The sequence below is a fragment of the Scatophagus argus genome, chromosome 13 (genome assembly GCF_020382885.2).
Source record: "Scatophagus argus isolate fScaArg1 chromosome 13, fScaArg1.pri, whole genome shotgun sequence".
Lineage (NCBI taxonomy): Eukaryota > Metazoa > Chordata > Actinopteri > Scatophagidae > Scatophagus > Scatophagus argus.
The window spans coordinates 12777294-12804402 of record NC_058505.1 but is presented as its reverse complement, the minus strand read 5'-3'; the positions used below and the strand labels follow the sequence as shown (position 1 = coordinate 12804402).

General features: G+C 40.9%; 1 protein-coding gene across 1 annotated transcript; it reads right to left on the bottom strand.

Annotated features, from left to right (window-relative positions):
• Positions 1–76: 76 nt before the first annotated feature.
• On the bottom strand, positions 77–27109 carry kcnab1b (potassium voltage-gated channel subfamily A regulatory beta subunit 1b). The gene is made up of 15 exons (XM_046409405.1): positions 26985–27109; positions 25624–26173; positions 17377–17420; positions 14367–14404; positions 13541–13620; positions 13040–13084; positions 11931–11975; positions 10717–10760; positions 7596–7682; positions 3032–3117; positions 2402–2522; positions 2227–2321; positions 1948–2068; positions 1756–1844; positions 77–1644 (listed from the first exon to the last, which is right to left on the bottom strand). The coding sequence occupies exons 2-15, from the start codon at positions 25836–25838 to the stop codon at positions 1555–1557; spliced, it is 1200 nt and encodes a 399-aa protein (XP_046265361.1). The 5' UTR covers positions 25839–26173; positions 26985–27109; the 3' UTR covers positions 77–1554.

Genomic DNA, 27109 nt, shown 5'->3' with positions numbered 1-27109 from the left:
AGAATAAAACAAAAGGCAATAAATACAAAGAACATTTCTCAAAAAGTGTCTACACTTTTCACAAGTCAAATAATTCACACGCTATTTTATTATAAAACAGAAAGACAAAGACAAACCCTAACAGCATTCAGCAGTAACTATGCCAGTGTTTCAAGTCACAGGTTTTAATTCAGCAAACAATATGCCTAAGTCTAGTCTAGCTTTTTTAAATTACAATTTGTAAGGGGCAAAAATGAGAAGGCATCCATAACATTAATAGAAAATTAGCAAATATCTTTAAAACATATCACTTGAGAATTATAAGCTATTTATTTGTATGTACAAATCTGCTGAACAACACCAAAATACATGTTTGAACAGACAGAACATGACAAAGATCATTGCATTATGTAAAACTGGGAGCTGGGAAAAGTTGGGTAAGAATTCTGTGTCGTCCAGGTGCAATGGCTGCAGGGATCCATGTGGTTTTATTTTTTACCGAGTCTCTTCATTGGCTACATGGCTTTCTTTTTAAATCCACAGGAGGACAACCTCCCCAAAATCGACTAGACAAATGTTTTAGTCAAAAACACAGACCAAAATTAAATGAATCAGACATTATCATTACCGACAGAAAGTCTGGCATAGTCCAAGTGAAAATGGATTGAAGGGGCATAATATGTAAGTACACAATGTTGTACTTTTGCATAAGTGAAAAAGAAAGAAAACACAACATGAGGAGATGGAAAGCCCGTTATATCATAGATGCTTAACAAGGAAAATATATAACAGTCAGTACAGATGTTTTGAAACATGATTTATCTTACCTTAGCTCCCTTGGTACTAACAACAACATTGTGAAGAACTTAACTTCATCTGATGCTGAAAAAAATTTGTCATCATGACAGGTCAACTCCAGCTGCAATGGGAAGTGTTAGCATATCATCAAGTCTGCTGGGACCAGGCTCAATTACACATGTCACTATTGATTATTTCTTTACATCACAAATATTCTGAAAGGAATATTTCTGGAATACTGGGGACATTTTGATAGACTACTTTTTTTCACATATTTACCGCACTACACCGAGTTTATGTAATAATTTGTGGACAATATGAGCCTCTTCATTTTTCAGTTCTTGGAACAATGACACTTTTATTCAGATAATCACGATAGTTCATGGCACATGCTAGCTGGTCAGCTTGAGATGATCTTGCAGTAATATATCTCTCCATAATCTAATCTTCTGCTTCTTTATATCTGTGGTTCAGCAGCATTTGCACAGCTTTACTGGAGCGGAACAAAATTTCCCTCTCGAAATATCACTGTTGTTCTGTCCAGTGGCCAGCTGCTATGGCTGTAGCATGCATGTTTTATCAAGTAGCTCACCTTACAATAATGAGTACTGGTTGATTTTCATACAGACAAGGAGCCAAGCAGAGCACTTTTACGCAGTCACACATACAGTCATACACACACACAAGCAAAGTTGGGCACGCACTTATGGTGCCATGGCTGTGAGAAGTGAGCTTTGATAAGCTTTTTGAGCATAGTTCACTAATATAGGGTCCATCCTAATGGTGGTAGTCTTTTTTACTGTGAGGGCGATTTCCCAGTATATGATCCACTTCTGAAGCAATGCCTGCTGTCATCTTTGGAATTACCTGTGGTACACAAAACAACAGAAAAAGCGCATTACCAATGCTGTCTGACTAGACCAAATACTGAAATAATTATTAGGTATTACTCTTAGGGTTAGAAGATGTGCGTTATACCTGAATGGCTCCCAGGTTCTCTGTTAACTGGCTTGGATTGGAGGATCCCAGCAGCACTGAGCTCACTCCCTCGTTCCTCAGACACCAGGCTAAAAATAATGGGGTTAGAAGGAGTTTTTACAGTTGTTATTGTGATATCATGGAAACAAACTGTATGTATGAGAGCCTCAGAGTGTTAATGTTTTCCCTTACCTATGGCTAGCTGTGGCAAAGTACATCCGAGCTTTTCCGCGATGTGAGTCAGTTCTTTTAGCTTGGCTTGCTGTTTCCTCCCGTCGTCACTCATTATTTTCTCCCTCAACCACTGATATGGCTGGAGGAGGAAAAAATTAGCATGAAGATTGTTTTTCAATATCGGGTCAGAAATAACTATAACCAGATTGTGTTTTATTGTTGTTATTGTACTTCTTGGATGAGCGTGAATTGATTGAAACACACAGACAAAGTGGTCCAAAGAAATTTCACCTGTACCTTCAGTGAGGCCCTGGAGGATTCTGGGATGCCGTTCTCATACTTCCCAGTGATGATTCCACAGGCCAGAGGGGACCAAGAGACCACACCCACACCTGAGACAGAAAAATGAGCAACAGGATACAAAATCTAACCCTAACCCAATAATTTAAGGATAAACTCTGTGTATACTTACCTATCTTATGGTAGAGCTCTGGCAGCTGAGTCTCCACTTTTTCCCTCTGAAAGAAGTGATACTCTGCCTGCTCACACACTGGTGGAATTAGATTAAACTGCCTGGCCACAGAGTATGCTTCCTAATTGAATTCACACAGGGAATAAAAATAAAGGTGAATGTGTTTATGAGATAAGGGAACCTGTGCAAACACTAGACTTTTTACAGTGTTTCAAAGTACAGCTCATTTTGGAATTTGTTGTCCTTTTCTACACAGCAAAGAAGACTAGAAGACCTTACAGTGCTGATAGCTTCAATAACGAGGGTAAAGTGGCTACCAACAAAACATCTCCCAATATAATCTATATCTTTGTATGAATTTTAATATTTGTCACCTTAATGCATTTCCCCCTTCTTTGAAATCATACTTCAAGAGTCCTGAATTTGTAATTGCCTTGTAGTGGTATATCAGACAGCAGATTTGTTTCTGAATATTTTCAATGTTGTTCCCTTAATCCAATTAATGTGATACACAAAAAGTAATAAATATCAATTATACCTCCCAGCCCTAAACAGTAATTTGGCAAAGTTAGTTTTCATATCCTGTTGCTGGTAAAAAAAGACACTCAAAGACTTTTTCATCTCGCTCACCATGATCTCCATGGCAGACCACCGAGATGTCCCCCAGTACATGGACATCCCCTGGTTGATCACGTGTGTCATTGCTCTCACAATCTCTGCAAAAACAAAATATTAAAGAACAGAAATGTACATTGTCAATAATCAAACAGTGGATGGCGCCATAGAAGCAGCTTTCATATAACCTGCAGGAAAACCATTTTGTTTAAAATTCTGCTCGTATTAAGGTAGACCTGTAACAGCTTACACACTACTTTCATCTTATATGTGCGCAAAATACATTACAGGACAACTGGATTCAGGTAGCATTTTCTCATGAAAGACTTGAGCAAAGTGTGAAGAAGACTACAAGAAAAACAGCCTTTGAGCAAATTGCCACCTTCAGGACAGCAAAAGCAAAAATGTAACTTGAGATGTGTTCAGATGTTGATGTTGATGTTGAGATGTGTAAGCAGATACGCTTTGCTGGGGTCATATGGCTTAATGTAGCCAAATGCTGCAGGGGGTTAAGTTAAAAGACAATTGCTTGTGTGGTTGAACGATAAGGTAAGCAAAATTTAAGTTTTTGTGTATATATATATATATCATTAAAAAAATGCTGCAAAGTTCTTTCTAAAAGCAGACCAAGGACATCACCAAACGGAGGAAAAACAGCTATGACTTTGAACATGTGCCGGTTTTATGCTGTGCATAAATGCTGTCACCACTGTGGAAAACAACAACAACATGATAAAGTAATTTATGTGATTTATTTAGTCTGTAATTGCTTGCTTTAGTCGGTAATTGCATTTGAAATTCATTGATGAAACATCTGTTATATTGGCACAAGACAAATTCTGGAGACAAAATATAAAGTGGGGAGATTGAAAATGAGGGTGAAGAGATGAGACCAGAGCAGAGTGTGATTAAAAAGGAGCCATTCCTTTTCATCAGTAGTTCTCTACAAAATGTAGCTTAGTGAGAGACGGAGAGCAAGTGTGCGTGTGGGTGAAGCAGGTGCGAGGGTAGAGGAATAACAGTACATCTGCTCCAAAAAGAGAGGGAGTGAGGGATTTAGAGTGATGTAAGGACAGAAGGAAAAGCTGTGAAACAAGTAGGAACCTTGGAGCAACACATGATTCACAAGAGTTTGTGAATATATGAATAATCCACCTCAATGCTAGGAGAGGGGGATGACAACTTGATTCACAGCAACATCCATGCTTACCTAAGGCAATCTTCGCACAAAGTTTTGTTCCATGAGGCTGCAGTGAATCATCAACTCCAACAACAGATGCCACACTGAGCATGGGGTGCTCAGGTGAGATGTTCAGCCTGTACCATCAACACTGCCCTCACAATAAAAGCCCACTGCAGTTTTTCAAGGAGGACGCTGGGGGGGAACTTGTGGAGACACGTGCATGGTGATGTATGGTGCATGTATGAACATACACTTTATCATTATCTTTTAATGTGGGAGAATAATGTATATATTTTCTTTTAATGTATAACATTGGTGTACAGTTTAGATAAGAAGATCACCACCACTCTTATGCCTTAGAGTAAAAATGTAGCCACAGTACAGCCAGCAGCCAGTTAGCTTAGTTTATGATAAATGCTAAGGCAAAAACCTGCCTACCAACAACTCCAAAGCTCACTAATCAACATATATGTCCCAGAGTTGGACAAGAACCCAGGTTACTGTGACTGACCAAGTCACTGACCACGCTTACAAGTGCTGGTAGGTAGACCTCTAGACAGAGGCCAGCTGAATCCTTCCAGTTTTCAATCTGTAAACTAAGCTCACTGTAGCTTCATATTCCCTAAGACATGAGAGTGGTGTTCACCTTCTATCTCACCTCTCATCAAGAACATGAACCAATTTCCTAAAACATGAATCGTCATATTCAATGCTGTTTGGAGCTAGTTACTTAATGTTTCATGAAGTTACAGCTAAGTCAATAAATAGGCATGAAATCTGGGTGAAATCCTGTTTGTCTGTTGAGTGCATAAGCTCCATGACTGCCTGGCAGCTAGCCAATGTCAGCCTGTCCTTGAGACAGCAGCAACATGCTACTGAGTCGAGAACTTTTGGTCAGCTTCAGCCAGCAGGTATCACAATGGCCTTCTGGTGAGTGCAGCAAGGAGTGTAAAGAAAGCATGCATGCTGATATTTATTGTTTTTAAGAGAACTGCTTACAGGGAGCCAGTACTCTAATTTGACAGGTAATGTATAACCTCCTCATGCATACACCCTGGGAAGTGATCATCATGCCACACCAACCTCCGAACTTCTGAGAATATGCAGCCAAATGGAACATAAGCACTGAGTGGGTGTGACCATCCACCATGCTGCTCTTTTATTACCAAACATTGCAGGAGAGAGGTGATATCCTGGCACTTGAAGGAATGTCCTGAGTGGATTGCACTGGGTTTGTGTTCAGCATGCTGTGGCAGTACCATTTTCATTTGTTTTCCTCAGTCTGTGCATTCTATTCTTTGCTCTTTCTGGGAATTTTCAAATTCAGTTGATTGAATGGATTAAATTTACTGCACTGCATTGTTCTGTCAAACCAAAATGATGTTGACTGAATGGAAGCCAGCATTGTGTCAAGGGTGCCAAGATGTGGACAGTTTACAGTGCAGGGTGTGACATTCTTATTAAAACAACAAGTTCACACTGGCACAGATGCTTCTTGTTGGGGCACCTGCTATTAAATTTCCCATAATGTGAGTACTTCAGAAACTACACTATTTAGCAACTTGTGATAAGATAGGCCATTATCAGTCCCTCACTGGCAAATCCACATTATCACAGCGGCACAAGGATGCTGTGAGAGCAAATTCCAGCTATGTCATCATTATCATTGTCAGCTGCAATGGCAAAGAGCAGCAGAACAGAATGAAGAAGAAGTCAAAGGCAGACGGGACAAGGAAGTAGTTTTCTCATATTTGTGATACAAATTGTGCCTGTCCGTGCTGTTAGGTTGGATTAAAGACAAAAAACAAAGCAAGCCAAGTACAAATAGAGGGAGGAAAAAGAGAAACACAAAGAGAGGTATGAATGGATTGGAGAAGGAAAGCAGTGATGGTAACAAAGGGAGACTCTTCAGCCATGACATCACTTTTTTTTGTCCCCAAGGGGACACATGTTGTCTCACCCAAAGTTGGAATCAAGACAGCAAAATACACACACAAATCCAAGCACATAAACCTGTTAACATTCTTGTCTACACAAACCGTTTGGAGCTCAAGGGGTTTTCTTGTGCGCCACATTAATCCTGTTTTAAGTTTCAGGAACATGTGGGTGTCTAAATCAATATCTCGATCTTGACATGTAAACTGAACTGCAAATACCCGTAGTGATGCAAAGGTCTCACTCTTCCAGCTTCATCCCTCAGAGAGGCTCTTCAACAAAATCTCTGCACTAATGCATGAGAAAAAGGTTTTGCCTGAGTCTGTACAGCCAGCCCCACTCTCTCTCTAAAGTTGTTAAAAGTGACTGACCCTCTACACAGTGATTTATGGCAGTGGCCTTGCTCCACTGTAATGAAGGATAAAGAAAATGTGCACAATGTTTTACACTGATTAATGGGTGTGACTTGGTTGTACAGCTGCTGAAAGCAAAACACTCAGCCTATCTATCATTATATTTGCCTGTGTGTGTTTTCTTTATCCAGCATCTCACTCCATTTACCCGTAGTTGTTATCTTGCCATCAAGCTCTCAATCAATCATTCTATCAATCAGATAAGACTTCTGTATGTCAACTGTGAACAATGAAGCAACTTTATCTGCAGAGACGAGTTACTGGAAGGTTTGACGGAGCATGCTGCGCGGTCTGCCTGCCAGTCACGAGAAGTACCAGTGACAGCAATGCCCTGGGAACAGTAAGTATGACAGATTGGTCTCCCACAGTCTGCTGGCTCACAGGGGAGGAAGTATGGGGGGCAAAGGGAAAAGACTGGAAAATAATTTAGTGAAACTAGTGAGACACCATCCTTTCAGCCAAATACTACCTGTGGATAAGGGGTTGATATAATTGAAGAGGGCCTCAAGTATCTGTGATGGACACACCACAAGGGAGAATTGAGGAAGAAACTGGAAGCATGCGAAAGAAATAAATGGTGGCATACGGTAGACGAGTGGGAAAGGCAGAACTTGAGTGTAGAAGGAATAGAGCGCACAGTAAGGCCTGTATCTAGTGAGACCAGCCCAAAAATATACCAGCTTCCCCTGGGGGGGCCAGATAATCCTGCTTCTGAGGAACATGGAGGGCTGGGAGCGGGTGCAGCTCACAGACCCCGTGGAAGCCAGCGATCCCAGGGAGACGGAAAGAAAAAGAGTGGTAGACTAAAATAGAGGACAAGAGATGAGGCAAGTTTGTCAATGTGTGTGTGTGTGTGTGTATGTGTGTGTGTGTGTGTGTGTGTGTGTGCATGTGTCACAAGGAAACACACTCTGGTCAAAGGCAAAGGTCGTCAGTCCGGTGAGGGCAGCGATCTGGTCAGTATTTGTCACCTTCTCACATTACAGAACAACATGCATTGTTCCAAGCCTCCACCAGTGCCCCCAGGTTCTGGTCAACGATTACTCACCCTCCATGGGAGTGTTGCTGTCTGGTCGGTTGGCAAAAACCACATCCACATACTCAAGTTGCATTCTCTGGAGGGAGCCCTTTAAACCTGAAGAGAGATGAGAGGAAAAGCTGAGGAAGATGCAGATTAAGTCAATAGAAATCATGAGCATTGAGTATGTCTGTTGCGTGCTGGAATAGTTATACCTGTGTTACCAAATATAGAGTAAACACATTAATATATTTTTCTGATTCTCAATAGGATGAAATGACACACATGGAATAAGAACTCAGCATAGCTCACATAAGCCCTGAGTATCATCTGTCTGCTCATAAATGCCTCTTTTAATACCAGTGGACCAAGGAGACTCTTTACAGTATCATTCAGACATGCTGTGAAATAGAAAATCTTGTCCCTTGACACGTCTGGACATGCACACGCTGGCCTGGTTCTTCAGAGGAAGAGTGATAATCACTGAGCACGTATGACTCTCTTCAGTTCTCCTTGCTATTTATTTAACATTGTCATGCAGATAAGCTATACGAATGACTTCACACTAAAACCTTTAACCTGTGACTGCTGTATGGTATGGTCAGCTTTCGGCACACTGTAGCCTATTTATGTAAGCAGTATTAACATTAGTATTCATGTGGATTTTTTGTTCACCAGGTGACTTTAAGTCTGAACTGGATCCAGGAGGATTTAAAGTCAGCATGTTTACAAACATGGCAAAGTGACAGTTGACCACATGTGACTCCATGCCTGCCAGCTCGATCTGGCCCGCCATGTCTTTTGATCCAGCTTGCATGAAGCCTGCTTTACTTAATAGGAGTCATGTATATGTGACTACATGTCCCATTTGACAAACAACAAAATACTACATTGCTTTTAAAGGAAATGCATTCTTTTTTCCCCCTCAAATATCAAAGTCCTATCATAGCTGGGAAGTAATGTGCTCTTTCTGACAATTTAATTAAACAAGTGATGATTGACTGAATGCTAGTTTATGAACAAATAAAAGTTTAATTACTGAATTCTTAATGGTTTCATGGTGAGATAGGAATCAGAATTCCTTTATTTATCCCTGAAGGGAAATTCTTGAGAAGTAAGTCATGTCAGTGAGCATTCATAGGAACTAACTGCACGGAATTCAGATATTTATTTTATAATTATTTATACCTGTACGTTTGCTATGATATGTTAAAATGTGCTTTGTATTTGATGCAGCAGCACATTTCAGATACATGAATAAAAACCTGCTGAGAGTACATTAAGTGACTCTCAAGTTATGAAATGCAAATTGCTGGCTTGGCCCATTTGGTCTTCAAATATGAAGTTCAGTATAAACTGTGTTAAAAATCCATTTTGTCAGTAGGAATAGTCATATTTCTTGATTCATATTGAAAATTTCTTGGAGACTTCAACGTCAATTGCAGGATTAGCCAGTGAAAAGGTAAGTTCACACCCCTACACTATGGAAGACGAATTCTGCACGTGTAATCTCTTATCTTTGAATGCATAAATGAATACGCTTTTGACAGGTGATGGAGGAACTATCAAGTCAAGGCTGAGAGGACGATAAGAGAGGTGAGGAATCAGGAGAAAGGTTGTGCTCATTTCTTTTTCTCATGCTCAACTTTCAGTATTTCTTAGGAGGGAAACACTGAGGAGAAGATGACAACAAAGTATAGTGAGCAGATCAGTCCTCATTCACACACAGAAGACCAGATGAAAGATGAAAAGCGAACACAGGAGACCATCACAAAGGACGACAGCAGAGTAGCAGAGAGACGAGGCAAAAGACACTCTTGCGCTGTTGACTATGTGTGAGTATGCGTGGCAGATTAGTGCCAGAGGCTTCATCATCACCCTCTAATCCCAGCTGAGAGTTATGCTCTCCCCACCACCGTTCCAACCTCTTATTCCTTCCTCTGTCATCCGCATTCCCGAAACCCTGCAAACACCCGTGCATACAGTGATCCTAATCAGAGCCTGCACCGTCATCATGAGCAGTCTGCGCTGTCTCGTGCATTAGCTGGAGTTTACTGGCTGTGAGGGGAGTCTATTTTTAGAACTGAGAAAAGATGTTGAACAACAAAACTATTCAAGCGGCATCTGCAATGAATAATGCATATAATTATGTGTTCTTCGAAATACTCTGAAATTATGAAATTGTCAAGGAGTTTCTTTGTCCTGTGAGGAAAATGGTAAATGCATGCAACCTGGTTGCAAGAGAGATTTTGACATTTTCTTGCACTGTCATGTTAGAGTTTAACAGTGCCAATCTCTACTATTAAGCATTAACTTCTGACATCCCATCAAACGTAGTGAATGTCACTTAACCAGTCAAACGCATCATTGACTGGCCTGTGGTGGACTGTACAACCAGCAGTAAGCATGATTGTGTCAGCAGATGTTTGGCTCAGCCTGTTAATTAGCCTGTGGTGACATGTGCCACACCAGTGAAGACAGGGACACTGTACCTTTCTCTCACAGATGCTGCCTATCATCGGGACAGACAATCTGGCTTTAGGTAATGGCAATGCCACCTTTCCCTCTACTCTCTCTTATTTTTTCACGCTCTGCCTTCTTCCTCCATTGCTTTCGAAGAGTATTCCCTTTCTCCTGTTTCAGAGGAAAGTTGCAGAGGCTGTGCTGAATGTTAATAATGTGGGAGAGAGCTGAGTCACCGCAGGAGGTGCACTGCACTGTGGACCGGATGGCCACTTGTTAGGGAATTAGAATGGATCAGGCCAGTGGTATGACAAAGGTATGTCATAAGATTGAGCAAAGCCATAACTCTTCTTAAAGAGGGCTAAATGAAGGTAGAAGAAGAGTGTTTGAGGGTACTTGAAAGTTTGTAGTACACTGTAATGTTTTTTTTTTAAAGAAAGACACATGTGAAGGTATTACAATAGAAAAGATAAAACATCTGTCAAGGTTTGACATACCATTTGCTAATACAACTTTCAAATTCAGATGCACATGCTGTGAAAAATCAAAGTAGTAGAAAGAAGACAGATGAAGGAAAAATAGGGGGGAGGAAAAGAGATAAAAGGGGGAGATTACAGGAGTGTGCTAGGACTCTGAGTGATGGGGTGACGTGAAGGACAAAGCAGAGGCGATGAAATTGGCTTGTTACCTTCAATGATGTGTTTTCTGTTGAGGCCTCTCTCTGTCTCTGCTCTGAAAACAGCAGGGAAATAAGTACATGTCAAGCGTGTCAACACACATGAAAACGTGCACGTTTATGCACATGCACACATCTCTCATCAGTTGAAGCAGATTATTAAACATGCTAAACAAGAGCCTGTATAAGCTACCTACAAATTATTGAAGAGAAATACACCCACTCGACACTCCATAGTGTGCCTGCGGCTATAACAAACTGCAGTGTGTCTGTGCAGTGGGCAAACACACAAAGCTTATTGTTGTTGTCTGTACTGTTTTCCAGTGATTTGCCAAAGTCCCTTTATGGACAGATGGTGTTGCACAGATTTTTAAGCCTACTGAGGTGTTGTGATTCATGATTTCGGTCTATATAAATAAAACTGACTTGACTTGACCCCCAAGTAAGCGTGGCTTTGGTGATTTGCAGGTGAAAATACTTACATACTTGACTTATTTAAAACTGGCCTTTCAGTAGTTCAGTAGTTATGATGCATATGTACACAGGTAATGCATTACAAACGCAACAACGTGCTGTACCTTCTGCGTTTTGGCATTTGATCTTGCCTTTTGTGCAGTATGCAAATATCTAGTATATGTTTGGGTGATGGGATGCCTGACAGGCACCTCAGGGACTCTCACAGCCTGCTCAGCGGGAGGTTAAGTAGTTGTTCTTTATGACACACATCAGTAGTGAAGACTGATTTGGTACCTTGACGATAGTCTGAGAGGATGAGCTTAAATTAAGTTTGCACAATCACACCAAGGCCCTAAATTACTGATCTCCTTCAGAGAACCAAAAGAAGATGGTGGATGTACTTAAGGAGCTTCTATTTTCCTCAGGAAGAGCATGAAGACTTTTAGAAACACAGGCAATGTGACTAATGCAGATTGAGAGCAGAATACTTCAGCCTGACAGAAGAAGCAAATAGGCAAGAAGGCTAAGAAAGAGTATGAAGGGAAGGGAGAGTAGGTGAGAACATGGCCTTGTTGTCATTTTTTTGGAGTGTCCCCCATGTCTGCGTCTGTCCGTTTTCTAGAAGGTCTGATCTCATGTCATGCTCTGTAGCTGGAGGCAAATCTTTTAATGTGTTGCCTGTTGGTCATGAGATAACCCAAACATTCGAGAAGGAGGACACACATGTTGGATACATCCACGTATGCACTTGAAGGGATACACACACTTACTTTCCACCCCAGTAGAGCTTTGTGGTGATCACCAAGCTGGATCTCCTGTGGAATGACAGAAAAAGACCATAAAAAGGGTTTTAAAATTATTCTTAAAAAGATGTGTGTATGTGTGTGTGTGCATAAAAGTGTATCTACCATACCTATGCTTATTATGAGAATAATTTTATAATAAAGTGTCCTCCAGTGATCCTCTGTCCTGCAATGTGAAGTGGCCAATGTGCTGTGCTACTTTTTCAAACATGTAACTTATCTAGTATGAATAATAACTCTTTTCTCTGAACTCTAACAAGATAGCTCCCTCACTATAAAATCCCCTGTGCTTGAATGATCAATAATTTAAACAGATCCAGAGTTGAGGTAAAGGCAGGCAGAGAGCTGGCATGAGTTGTGGAGAAGGACGAATCACATACTTGAGTCTCTTACTGCAGTGTGACAGTACATGCAGTATAGACATGTGAAACTGATATTTACTGGGGTGCAGAACACTTGCTTGCTATTTAAACCACAGATTTGTGAGGTTTTTTTTCTTTTTCTTCTGAAATATGCTTTTACCTCTTTAGGCTGCAATACCGTTCAAATGTAACAAAATCTAACAACCACAACTGTTGTCCGTACTGAGGCTAAAACATGTCAAAAAGGAGTAACAAGTTGACATTGCTTCAATATAAGTCTGAGGATAGGCACAGTTCTGTTAGACAGTTAGTGTACTTCCAACTTTGTGGCAACAGAGTCGTGAAGGCCGCCTCCTTCAAAGAAAATAGTGCACACATGTATAAAGTAAAAGAAATGGTTTTCTGGAAGAACTAGACAGGCTTTCAGAGAGTCTGGAACTCAACGATATCCGACACCTTTGGGATAAATTGGACCACCCACTCGGAACCGGGATTTATCACCTAGCATCAGCACCTGACCTCAGTAATGCTCTTGTAGCTGAGTAGAAGCAAATCAGTGCAGTTTTCCCAGATGAGTGGCGGCATCCTTCAAATAAGATGCTAACATATGGGCACATATTTTGTTTGCCTGTACACATATGGTCATGTAGTGCATACACACACGCACAGTCTAAAACTTATTCATGGAACACATCTTGAGGGGCTGTACATTACCTCCAGCACTTTTTCTTGATAATATTTCCCAGGATTATCTCTGCTCTGTAAAGAAAAATATAACCAAGGAGATGATGAGATTATATCTCAGACTGCCATTTCTTTAAGCGTGACTGTTATTTGCCAAGCATCAACAGCATGAATACCCGATTAAACATCAGAAGTAGTACAAGATAAAGGTTAAATATCTCTTGTATTGTGCGCCTGATTTTCACCAGCAACCTTGAAATTAATATTCATCCCTGCACAGCTGCAGCGTGTCCAGGCCCATAAAGTTAGATTGAGCTGTGAACATTATAGGGAGCCTCCAGTGATGAATAAGATTATGTAAATCACTTTAGAGTCATGGCTACCTTTTATTTTTGGCCTCCTCAGGTGAATAATTCTTAGTCTTGAGTTATACCTTGTTAACATCTCATGCCCTATGGGTAAAACGTCTGACAAGACTGGAAAAATGCTCTGTGAATGTTTGATAGATAACAAATCAGAGATGTGACTCACTTCCCCCCGGAGTAGACTTCAGCTGTGTCAAACAGGTTGACCCCACTCTCATAGGCGATAGTCATCAGCTGCTCTGCCACCTGACACACACAAGAAAAAAAATTTCACCTCATCATCTTCAGTGCTGTGTAATACATGATTATAAATACTAGCCAAATTGATTTCAAAAAGAATGGGCCGGGGTAATACCCAGGAGAAGCTTGAGGAGAGTAAATCTGTTTGGCGCTGAGATACGCATCACCAGGAAAACTGTTCAGGCTGCTTGTTGACTAAGGTTGTTTACTGCTCAGTATATTTCCCAGACTGTTTTGACCTAGTTCCTGTGCCTGCAGTTTATTCAGATCCATACATGGGAATGCCAATTTTATCATTATGGCTTCTCTTTCTTTCAACTCCTGTTTTGTTTTGATGAATTTGTTTGTGTCTTTGTGTATGTCAGTCCCAATGTCATCAGCCAACAATAAACTGTCCCTAATTCAGTATTTTCCAGCCTTCAAGGCCAGATCAAGGCACTGGAAGATGTCTTCAATTTAATAACTAGTGACAGGGCCAAATAACACCCGACCACTTGGCCTTGGTAAGGCCAACAGGGACCCAACAGCCAACTATGATATTGGGAAACTGATACCAGACTGATTGATGATGTGATCTACTCACACCATTTCACATCCATTTACACTGGATTGCTCCCATGGTGTCTACAAACTGGGTGCTGTAAACTGTCACAACTGCTCATTGGTTGCATTTAGTTAAAGTTCAATAATGAAAGCCAACAGCTACTCGTGAGCTGCAACAGCTGAATAATGGATTTGACATAATGTCTTACCTCATCAGAGATCTGACCTCCAAATGTTACCCACGTGCCTGTTCAGGAATACATCAAAGTCAACGTTTTGGTACAAACAAAAACATGCAAGACATTTTGGATGTAAAACCACACTTGCAAGTCATTTTAGTCATGCGTTGATTATTATTTTGACATTCTGGCATTGGTACATGTGAAAAGCCCCTGTCCTGAGGCCATCACAGCTAAATGTCAAGGTTGAGTGTTGATAGGCTAAAAGAGAAAAGGCTCACTGCAGTGAGTTTCTTGTGTTTAAACCTGCTGTGTGTGGAATATTTACATGATTGAAAAAAGTTAGATCTAATTTAATATATAATAGATTGTTTAAACTCTCAGTGAAACTGTCTATGGATGCTATTAATTAATCATCTAAACATCAACTTGACATTTAAGTTTTGAACCAGAAACCAAACAGATCTAAAATAATGTTAAATTGACCAGTTTTGAGTGAAATTCATCATCATCGCATTTGTCCTGTGTCCTCTCTGTCACTGTCTGATACCAGATACTTAAATTCAGGTTTATTTTTTGTTCTTTACTAAGATAAACAGACAAAAACCTGTAATCTGTCAAAAGATAGAAGAGACTTGACGAGTAATACCAGAATCGAAGCTTTGAATAAACGTCCCTGTATCAGGGGCCAGATTTCATCTGATTTATTCTGGCCCCTGATACAGGTTCTCTTACAGCTGACACCCACAAGTAGTAGTAAATTATTATACTTTAAACAGACAGAAGCAGATGCAGCCTCTGCTCCTCCTCCAAACAGCTTGGACTGAACACAACTTTTCCATATTCCTGCCAGTCTTTTGATGCCTCATCCTGTCACATGCTACTTGTTGACATCTCCGACTAATAATAAATAATGCGGAATCCAGTGTTAAATCTGCATCCAGGAGTAGATTGGTGTTTTGGTGAGTTGTCAAAGGTCAGTTTAAAAAAATAATAGGAAAATAGTTTGATCATTTGCTTTTGCCAAAAGTTAGATTGATAACACTCTGAAATACTTACTGTTAATATACAGGTGAGTGTTTGGTTTATCTGTTGTAGAAACTGTAGAAACATGGTGGGGCAGCTTTTAACAAAAGCACAACAATTCTTCGTTTCAGGTGATTACACACTAATGGAAACATAATTATGAATATTATGTTCCATTTCTGCCAATAGACCCCCCTAAATTCTGCAGTTCATTGGAATATTAAAGGGGTTTTATTTCTCCCACATGCACACAGTTTTCAGATACAGTTCATGCAGTGTAGGACATGTCCTGCATACGTGTATGTGTTCACCTCTTCATCATCTGCTGCTGTCTTTTTTCTAAAAACTTTTTTCACAGGCTGTAAAAATGATTAAGTCCCTGAGCAGTTTAGTTTGTTTTAGAGCAGCACTGTAATGTAAATGCTGTGTGAGTCTGAAGAATAATTATGAAAACATTTTCTGTGGAACTTTTTACTCATGGGGAAAAAACTCTGCTAAAGGAAAATAATTAATAATTAATAATTAATACTGTGTGATCAAATAAGTATGGCCTGCTAGCTAAACAACACCACTTACAATGATGATGAAGGGAAATGCATCACACTAAAAATCAACATGGAGGTTAATGTCATTTAATGGAAAAATCCAAAAAGATTGAGCTGTTTTCTTTTTACCTAAACCTGAATGTTCTGCCATTTCTTGTCTATTCTTCATGCTGTAAAGTGATGCACTCAATGCTGAACCATCAGACCCCCCCCAACACAAACACAAACACAAACACACTCCTCCACACATGCACACACAGGGCTGATTAAGAGACCTGCATTCATTTTGACAGGCTGTTATGTTACAACCTGACTATTGTGCATTCAAGCACATTATGGGTTTTTTTTTGCCAAGCCTTGCCAAGGTTTACATTTAAACTTCAGCAACTGGGCTGGATGCATGGCATGGTTAGTGCACTCGCCCCATGTAGAGAAGGTTGAAACAAAGAACATAAATAAATTTAACCATAAAACAATTTAAGATTTGTGGCAACACTCAAAATGTTTGAGGCTTAAGCCCCAACAAAATGGCCTGCTGATGCTGATGCTTTGGACAAAGTTAGGCTAACTGTTTCTTTCTGCTTCCACGCTTTGTGCTAAGCTATGCAAACTGCACGGAAGAGGTAGTTCTTAATTTAGTGTTATTAATCTTTGATTATGTATGAGATTATAAAATACCCCATAGAGTCAAATGCTAAAATGGCCTATTTTGATCGCCACAATGATGTTCTCTTTTCTTTTCTCTCCTTGACTGAAAACCATTACAAGGAGGAATCAATGTTTTGATGCTTAAAGGCTTTGCTGAGGTTTGCCATCAATGAGGCTTCAATCTAATTCCTTTGAGTTGAAGGATGGTTCTTACTGCTGCTGAATCTGCTGTAGCTCTAAAGCTTCTATCTTTAAAATAAAAATCACTGTGGAGATGATTAACTAACTCATTCACAGATTTCCATTATTGTACGCTTCGTTATCTGCTGGGCAGCACTGCATTATTCCTTTGCTTTGTCAACTTATTTAGTCTTCAGAGACACACCCCCATCCAAGCGAGTTGGCACACACGCTGCAACACAGTACATACACACATGCATGAATGAAGATATGGTCAGCACACACACGCATACGCTAACTTAATCAGTCCTACCATGATGAATGAGAGTGTTTATGTTCTGGCGTCCATTGGATATGTGTGATAATTGAGCAACTTGTTTGCTGAATGCTGTGCTATTGATGAAATATTAACTGGGAAAATATTAACAGTCTGCAAACAGCTTTGTGCTGTCTCTTGTGACTCTCTATATGCATGAAAGATGCACAAGGTTTAAAATAGGGTGAAATGATATAATGAAATTGTTATCTCCATCTGCTTGACTTTTTATTTGGCTCTACAGACACATTAAGAGTTGAGTTTGCACTTGAGTGCTTATGAAATCATTAGACATTTGCCTCAGATGCTAATTAAATGTACTCACCGAGCCCCAGACAGGACACACGCAACCCAGATTTCCCCAGGTTCCTGTGAGGAAAAACAGATTATGATTAACAAAACCAGCGTTGTTCAAGAGCTCATCAGTCAAATGTGACTGCAATTATATGCTCCTGTATTCTGCTGTGGGCACACAAAGATTTTCAGGCCAAACAAAGACAAAAAGTATGATGTTGTCAAATCCAGAGACTGAAATGAAACAGCACACAACAATTTTTCTATTGTAGAGCTTACAATGTAGGCAAAAAAAATCAATTGTAATTTGCAGCATGCAGGGTTTAACAATAACTAAGGCTGCAAGCTGTTCATGTTTGCCTGAGAGGAGAATCACTGAATGCGAGGGTCACCTTTATCACACCTGCAATCATAATTCAGTATTGAGAGATTACAGGGGGGAGGACAGTTGATTTATTTCACCAATATGGATCCCACATTCTCTGGGAGAAGAGGAAGACCCCCTACGGACCATTAAAAATATTCTACTCATAACTGAAAAAAATCCAATTACTGTTTGCACTGCAGCAGTGGGAAGTTTGGTATGCTACTTTTTCAGAAGTGTTGCCCTTCATCCCCCATCATTCCTCACTCAATTACCTCTTTTCATACTCTGAACCTTTGACATCCTCTTACAGCAGGGAGCACTTCAGTCCTCTGGCTTTTTACTGTTATTGTCTTCCCCACAAGATGCAGGCATCCATGCTCAGCCTCAAGCACAGAGGTTGTATCATATCAGTGTTTCTCAAGTTAGTTCCTCACACGTACATTATTTCTTTATCTGCTTCCTTAATGCATCCCTCTACCTTATTAACTGAGCAACAGTACACCTCCTGATGTATGTCTCCACGATAACAGGTAATTTGCATCCAGCTGATCTTGGGCAATGTAATACAGCACTTTCAACTCTCATTAACACCATGGAAGATAACTAAGACATCAGAATTCTTACCACCCTTGACTCAAGAGTCCCAGCCACGTGCCTCACATCTAGTTTTACAATCTGTGCCACATCAAATCCAGCTGAGAGGGTAACTCAAAGAGCAGATTGTTTCTCCCTGCAGTCGTCACAGGTGTCTCCCCGCAGTGTGATGTATGTGGACTGCAGGCGAAAGAAAACTCACAAGGATATCGACATCCCCTGCAAGGGCAGCCACGGTCATCCGATAGAGGAAATGATTCGGTGCAAATGCTGTGAAATTGAGATATATTCATTTGACGGAACCGTCAAGGCCACAGGCACACACAAAGCTACTATCACAAGCAACCCACTTCATCTTGAGAGGAGAATATGTCCAAATAGGTATTTCTTCACACAGGAACAACCTCAGAGCATAACTGTGCCCTCAGTCTATTTGATTAGTTGTTCGACATGAGGAAGCATCAGTCATCGAGTCAGCAGTTCAGCTGAACCACCAAGATAAAGGAGGAAAACATAAATAAGTGTTTACATACAAGCACTTAGAGTGATTTGATAAATTTATGGATTGTGTGATGTATTGTGTAATTAAGGCACTGATAATAGCATGACAGGAGAAAACTAGGAGACAGATCTCTCCACAGCCACAAATCGTGGGATGTGTTCTTGCGTCTGATATGGTGGAGGAGTTTGGATATTGTATACCCCGTCTCTCTGATGTATTATAGAGTGGGAGCTCTGATCCATGAAAGTGTGGGGGAAGGGCTGTGCTGTAGGTTAGAAGTGCAATCCTGACTGAATCTGTGTGTGTTCGGTCTGGGTTATTGAGGACAACATGCGCTGATGATGAGGAAGGGCTCACTGCTGCATTTATTGCAAGTCACTATGGCTAAAGCATCTGCTTAATGTCTGGAATTGTTTTAAATTGTACAACTGCACATTTGACTCCGGAAAAGCGGTATAGAAAATGGATGGATGGATGGATGCACATTTGGCTTGGGCCTTCATTGATATATTTTAATTTTTACAGTGGCTCATTCATGTGCAATCCACTCATCTCCACATTAAACAATCTTGCAGGCACCTTCCGTCTCCAAATAAAGCTGACTATCCTGGGAAAATTGCTAACTTTGTTTTTGGAGAACATCCATAAGCTAAATTTGCTGTGTTTGTGTTTTAAATTCATACAGTCTGTCTTAATGATGGGAGGAAAACAAAGCCAGTGTTCAGCAGGCGGAGAAGCCGCCTCACTGCTTACATTCCTGTCCCCAGTGTTTTCCGGGGAGTCAGGAAGCAGCAGCATCGGCCATACCTGATTATTAACCACGCAGCCTGTTATAGTGCATTAATAGATCTGTCCAGGTCTCACAAGTGGGTGCCAGCAGAGGCATGTTGCAAAAGAAGCTAATGACTCTCAAGGGATTTATTGTTATTTGCAATGAAGGAAAGAAAATGAATAACTTTGTATTAGGACAAACGGGGGCTCATGTATTGAAAAATAGGGCTGTGTAGATGCAGAGGCACAAGTTCTTTGTATATTAGAGTGTAAAATAAACACACTAAGGAAAAGACAACTTGTCTGTACAAACCTGAACCTAACCAACTTTGCAAGCAACTGAGTGTGGCTCGGCCCCTCATGCTTGGATGGTGCCCAAAAGAAGCCTTGAAGTAAAATGACAAATGAGTCATTTGAAGACGCCCCCTCACACAAACCTGTCACCACTTATGAACATCCTACAAGCTGCTGCTGCATGTAGCACGTTCTATTATTAGTGGATCCCCATTTGAACGAAAAATATCAAATGAACATCTGGCTCATTTATTGAACTTAAATCTTAGAAGGGACGACCCTTAATTGTGGGAGGATGTTGTTGTTTTTTTTTTTTCTCTGTGGAAAGCACTTATATTGTTCTCAAGCCACAACAGGGCATTTGTTATGATTTGTTTCTGATACTGGATTGTTCAAATCGATATTGTCTGCTAACACTTTTGTCAAAGTTGTTAGTAAACAGATAAAAGTCCACGCTCGCTGGGGATTAATGTAGACTAAGCAAGCCCACACAAGCCAACCTTCATGGTTGGAGGGATTAGAAAACACCCACCTCCTCAGTTCCCAACACTCTCCCGATGTCAACCATAACGTTCCTGTCAAAATAGTTCAGTGCAGGGGAGAAAGGCTGGTCATATATTCTAAATTTATCAAAGTCAGGGCCTGCGTTGGTGGAAAGAGAATAAGGTAAGTAAATCAAGCACTTTGAGGGGAAAAATGAATAGATGAAGAACGCCAGTTATGCTGCAGCAGAGGTGCTGGGAAGGAAAATCACAGATGAAGCCTATAGGCCTTATAGTTGAATCTTCACCAATGATAGAAGAAGGGAAAATGGTGCAGAAGAGAAGGAGAAAGTGTGCTATAAAGAGAGAGAGACAGAAGCAAAGAGACGCTGGCAACATACTGAAGCTTGCAGAGTTGTAAGTCCAAGCCCCAAGTCTAAACAGATCAAACACCCTCTACAGATAAAGCAGTCTATACGACACTGAATGGGAAATAGGAAATGACAGCCCGCTCCCTACAGCCCTCTGCACAGTGTGCATGTTTGAATGGTTTGTGTGTGTGTGTAAATGTGCGCGCAACAGAGTCAGAGTTTGGACACGACTTTCTGCTTTGTTTTTCCACAGGGCCAAAGTCCACATTGTTTTTACTTTCGATGGTACACAGACCGACACAAGGCTGTGGAAGGCTATTCAAAATACACAAGCTTTACTTTCTCCAAACTACAATTTAAACACCTTTCGAGAAAACCCAAGTCACCGATGGGTAGAGAATCATACACAGAATATGTATTTTAGGCAGGGACATGTGACTGAAGCTAGTGGCCTGTGGGTTGATCCTGTATTGGAAATCATGTGGGCAGATCTGAAGTGGTTTGATTCAGAACGATTTCAGAGAGAGCTTTAGCAATGTGAGCGGAAAAAATCATATCATCACAACTGAAAAACCTTCATACAGTAGTGATAGACGGTCTGTCACTGCATTTTTTTTAGATGTTGTTTCTGTTCACCGATATGCACTGAAACTTTCGACTGCCTTGACAAGGATTTAGCAGACTATGATCTGATGGTTTGATTAGATTAGAGACAGTATCTTGCAAAGCCGTCATTGCTGATGTGAACAGGCTCTCTGTTTACCTCACGGCATTTTTGTGATGACTCAGATATTGTGGGAACGGTTCTTTTGATTATTTGATTATTTGGTTATTTGATATTCTACCTCATTCAGCCCCGTCAATAAGCGTGTTTTTTCAATTTACAGTCATTTTATTCTATTAGTATTACTTTTACATACATACACGCACCAGTGTTTTCTCCCAGTTTTATCACTTCCAATTATCTTTGTGATTACAGTCCGTTTACAGAGGCCACTTAAGGAGGTAAAGCCAAAATTGCATTTGCAAGGGAACACTATTATAAACCCATTATGTTTACAGAAAACCATTATAGTAGTGGCCTTTAATTAAAATGCAGAAATCCGTGCAAACGCCCTGACTATTTAAGTGAGAGATTGGGCAGTACTTATCCTTGGGGGATTGTTTGGTCTTTTGGCAGAGTGGAGCATCATGCTACAGGGCTCCTGTTGTGCAACACCCTGGCTCATATTATTAGGACTACACATCACAGCAGTACACTGCAGTAAATGATGCTGGAGCATAAAGTACATCTGTATTACTGAAGGGTGATGTAACTTTTGAAGTATAGCGAACAAAAAAAGAAATCGCTGGATACACACTGCCAAACTTCTTTCTGTCTTGTCGCAAATCAGCATGATGGACTCTAGTTATGCAAATGCACACACCTGTTTGCCTTTGCAAGCGCCAGCACATGCACAAACACGCTCAAATCACAATCAATGTTGCATTGTGACAAATGCCACAGCAGCATCTATCAATGTCAGTCCTCGATATCAGTGTTAAAATCTGCAGCCTACTGAGTCATCTTCAGCCAAATGAACCTCCATGCGGCTCATCTAAACCCAACCCAATGAACTTGATGTTAGGTTTGTGAGCCAAAACTTACTTCAGCCAGTATTTTTGCTTCAAGGACTGATAGCTCATTGGATTATTAAATTTAGGGACTCAAAAAAAAAATTTTTCAATTAAAAGGAACAAGCTCGAGGCACAGTGGAGTTACACAAGAATGCAAGAATGATATCCGCTCTGGGGGCTGTTTCAAACAAACAAATGGGATGGAACCCCCCACCCCCCATTTTTCTTCAAAACGTTGATTGAGCCCAATGGTGTGGAAGCCTGGTGGACCTTTAAATGAACCACATTTTCTGGCTATTTTGCATGCAAAGAAAAACACTTAACATGGCTGTATTATATGTTCCTCGCTGTCGGTGCACACACAGCAGATAGTGACTCTCTCTGCCAGATACTGACAAGCCTGCATATGAAGGAACCGACAGAAGGGATCTTTTGCATGCCCATCTGCAGCACCGCTCTGATCCAGCCAAGCGCATTCTTCCCCAAACCTCCTGGACTGTCAAAAGGCCTTCTGCTGCCTAATGACCGTTATGAACTCCAGTGCAGGCGACCAGGGGCTCCCCAGCAGGAACCAGAAATAATCTGCACAATTTGTGAAGCCAGCAACAACACTGTGTTTTGTTACATCACATATTTTGGCCTGTGCGCTTGCTGTTCTTAGGTCTGTGTTTTATTCTAAGGTCAAAGCCTTGGAAGGTTGCAACTAGGGTACACCAAAAGTAGAACTATACTATATTTGGATTACCATGACAACCAAAACGCTGTGGATGGTGGTATTATTAGTTTATGCTCACTCGCTCGCTCGATCGGCACACTAAGTCTTCTGCTCCAACTTGCTGCTACGCCTTCAGATGTTCCCAGTGTGGCGCCTCATCGCCACACACATCTGAGGCACATACATGCACTCATGTATGTAATGCAGTGTGTCAATGTGAACGCCCACAAACACACACACACACGCTTTCATCTTTGTGAAAAGTTCACAGATTAGTTCACTTCAAAGAGTTTGTACAACACAGATTTTGTTGCTTCACCTCAAGAGCAAGCGATTCCATTGGATGGCACCCAAAGCACTAAAAGTATCTACTTTTAACCAAACGCTTTAAAGTCAGAGGTTTGGAAAAAAAAAAAGGGAGATAGAGAGGGGATACAGTAGTGCAAGAGAGAGGGACAGGAAGCATCAGACTAACAGGGAACAGAGACGGTATGTGACAGAGGAGATTTTTCATCCAATATTTGCTTGTCTGTGGTGAAAATTGGGGATTTACTGACGGCTTGGAGGAAGCTTTACAGCTAATATCCTACACCTGTTTTCAGAGGCGGCTACAAGGATGAGCAAATCCTCACGTTGCAAAACCAAAATAAACAACAGACACATTTAAGAAGCCATGCACTTTGCATCACTCCTGCATCAGTTCTGCACTTTTATATCAGTTCCCTTACAATGAAAAAAAAACCAGAACCAGTGAACCAAGCATGTAGCATCTCTGTAGGCTGAAGTTTTAGCTTGAAAAAAAAAAAAGAAGAAGAAGAACGCAATAGAATTTTGCTCAATGGAAGAAAAATCTTTAGTTAAATGCTGAACCAGTTAGCACAATGGAGTCACCAGGCATGTTGGGTGGTGGGAACAGATTGAAGTTGGCCATTTCAATGTTGTTATGGAAACGAGATGAGATTGTGTGACAAGCACACACTTTTCACATTTAGCTGCTCGGCATCCAATCTTCTGAGATTCTGCTAATTGCCTCTTTTTTGTCAATTGACCCGCATGCCCCAATTTTCTCTTTCACTCGATGTGTAATTCTGTTTTATTCTTTTTCTCTCTTTATCGCTTTCATTCTTCTTCTTTCTAAGTCTTCCCATAATTCCCGGTTTTCTAGCAATCTCTCCCCCGGTGTCTCTCTTGTATCTGGCACTGTAAGCGATGATGTCACCCTCTCCTGGGAGTTAACAGTGTGAGGTGAAAGCTACTATTTTGCTCCTGCGGTCTGGGTTAAGGGCCCACTCACTGAGATAAGAGAGCATTGTTTACTTGGCCCAGCCTTGTTACAACTCCCACACAGACACACATGGAGAGCTCTGCTGCACAACACTGCTCGGCTTTACTGTCGTGCTCTTCAGAACGCACTGCATGACCAGTTATTGAGAATGGTTTACTGCTCGGACAAATTCGGCAGTGCGACCTTAAGGATGAAACTAAGATTCATGGAGTGCAGCAGGTGATTTATTTAGTGATATGCGGAGTGCACTTCACCATGTTGTCCGAACTATATTTCATTTAAAAGTCTGTTTTATTGGTAGTATTATTTCTATTTCCCATTCAAATTGTTTACATTAGTCCTTTTATCCTAAAGCTTTCAAAAAGATCATCCTGATTAATCTTATCTATTTAGAAAAAAAGCACATTTATTTTAATTTTCTCATGTTGTCCCTAATGGTATACATATTGTGCTGTATCAACACCTCTCTTTATAGCCAGATTTTGTCAGTACAACAGCTGGCACCACTTTTTTGGTCAGCTTCACTGTCAGAATCTCAAATGTATGTTTTAACTGAATTTTATGTGTTGATGTGATTTGTATGATAATCAAGGTTCATTTTATCATCGTCATGATATTAGTGTGGTATTACCAGTAACATAGAAAGTTGTTTTCTTTGTATTGGTTTATCATTTTATTCCGTCCATAATGAGTACAAGGTGTGATCAATTTGTTTTTACCATTTCTGCCACATTAAAGACGTGAAAATGTCATTGTTCTATGTGCCTGAAAAACATTATCATTTCAGTTTTGTCATCTGTCATCACCACACGGAAATCTCTTCTCTCTTGCACTTGCAAGCAATTCAAATCACATGTTCATACTTGCAACTCCAGGAAACTCAAGCAACCTAAACCGTCCCAGATTCTAGTTTGCTACTGAGACGCTTTTAATTGTGGAAAAATTATAAATTGCCAATAACTCTGCATCTTGGAAAAAATGTCTGTATTGTATCTTCACACACACACACACACCATCCCACTCATCACCTGTCACTGCTCATATATCTTCATTGTCTTCATCTGGACTTTTTTAATTTATGTTGTCCCTCTTCTCTCTTTGTTACACATTATATTTTGTTGTCATTATATTCATTTTCTCCCCTCAGATTCAGACTTAGGGCAGGATTCCACAGCATACATAAGGCCGAGGAGAGACAAGTAAACAAATAAAATCAAACACACCTCTTCCTCCTTCCTCACTTTACTTTCTCACACAGTCTCCACCATCAGTCTACATACCGGTACTTCATGCCAGTGAGCTTGGCAGTGGACTCCTTGAGGTTGTGGTGGTAGCGGTGGGTGAAGGAGCCCAGGCTGCGAGCTATCAGGGCCACAGTGCGGAAGCGGGCTCGGGCCTGGCTGGTTGTGTTAGGGCTGGTGGCATTCTGCTTGCTGTGCTCGCCATTACGAGGGGCCTTCAGCCCGTGGTCTGTACATGCAAAGGACACCTGCATGGCTGTTGGCAGAGGTCACGAGAACTGCTCCGAGACAAACAAGGTTTTGTTTGTGTCCTTAAAGTATTCAACAGTTGTTTTTTCCCTGTGGAACTTTTGTTCTTGCTGTTATTATGTGAAGTTGAAAGTCAGTGGTCCTCGCCAGTTTTGCCTGGCATTGTTGAATCTCATATGGAAATCTCAGGCAGGAATGATGGGAGCATGAGATTGTTCAATTTGTCTTTTGGGAGAAGAATCTCAAGCTGATAATATGTCAAGACTGGACATAGCAGTGGTGCAGTCCCAGTTAGTGTGTGAAGGGTTGAGAAGGGGATCCTGTGCCGGTTTCACTCCACCTGAAAATATGACAGAGGATGGAGATGGAGGGAAAGAAGGATGAAGGAGAAGAAGTAATGAATGAGTCGCTGGAAGAACTGGCCAGTTGAGAAGAGCCCTTGACAGAGCATATGTTATTGCAGAAAGTTAGAGGGTTGAGGGTTATAGGTATGAGGAGAAGAGGAAAATGTCCTGGCAAAAGAGAAAGAAGACACACTTGAGAAACGTCAGTGAAACCTCTTTGTATTTTCTTTTCCAGTACCATTTTTTTCCAGTTTAACGTCTCCTGTGCAAGAGCAATCCTGCTCTAGTTTTTTCTTTCATTTTTCTTTTTCTGCGTCTATCCTATTTAATCTTCTTTGCCTCATCCTATATAAAATATTGTGTATTTTTTAATTTCCAGTTCAAATGTAGGCAAATTTAGGCTGAGTCCATTTCAATTTAAAAGTCTATCATCAATATTTCTTTTAATGTGTTTCTCCTTAGGGTGTCTTGGAGGTTTTGTCAGGCAGCCAGGAGTTCTGGCCGTCTGGGGAGTCTTTCTTGCCCTCCATCCACGGCTAAACATTTTAGTCAAACAGCTGGAGTGAGGAGAGTAACACTGCACCACCACGCTGTGATTCCGACACTGTACACACATGCACACACATCATCACACACACCATCTCACTCCCGTCCCACGTCTTAAAATAAGGTCATGCTTTCACAAGAATGCAAACGCTTACAAATAAACACTGTACACACAAATCTTCTCTTCTGAACATCTGCATTTGGCTCCCCTTACAAGACACACACCACCAGATTTTTAACTGATACTGAAAGTGCTCTTACACACAGCGAGTTGTCCGGTGTTCTCTGAGAACAGGATGGGCTTCTTGATTGATCTGTGCCCTCCTGCAACTTTGAAAGGAATCAAGCGGTGTTACACAGCAAGCAGAGGTCCTGCAAAGATCCGC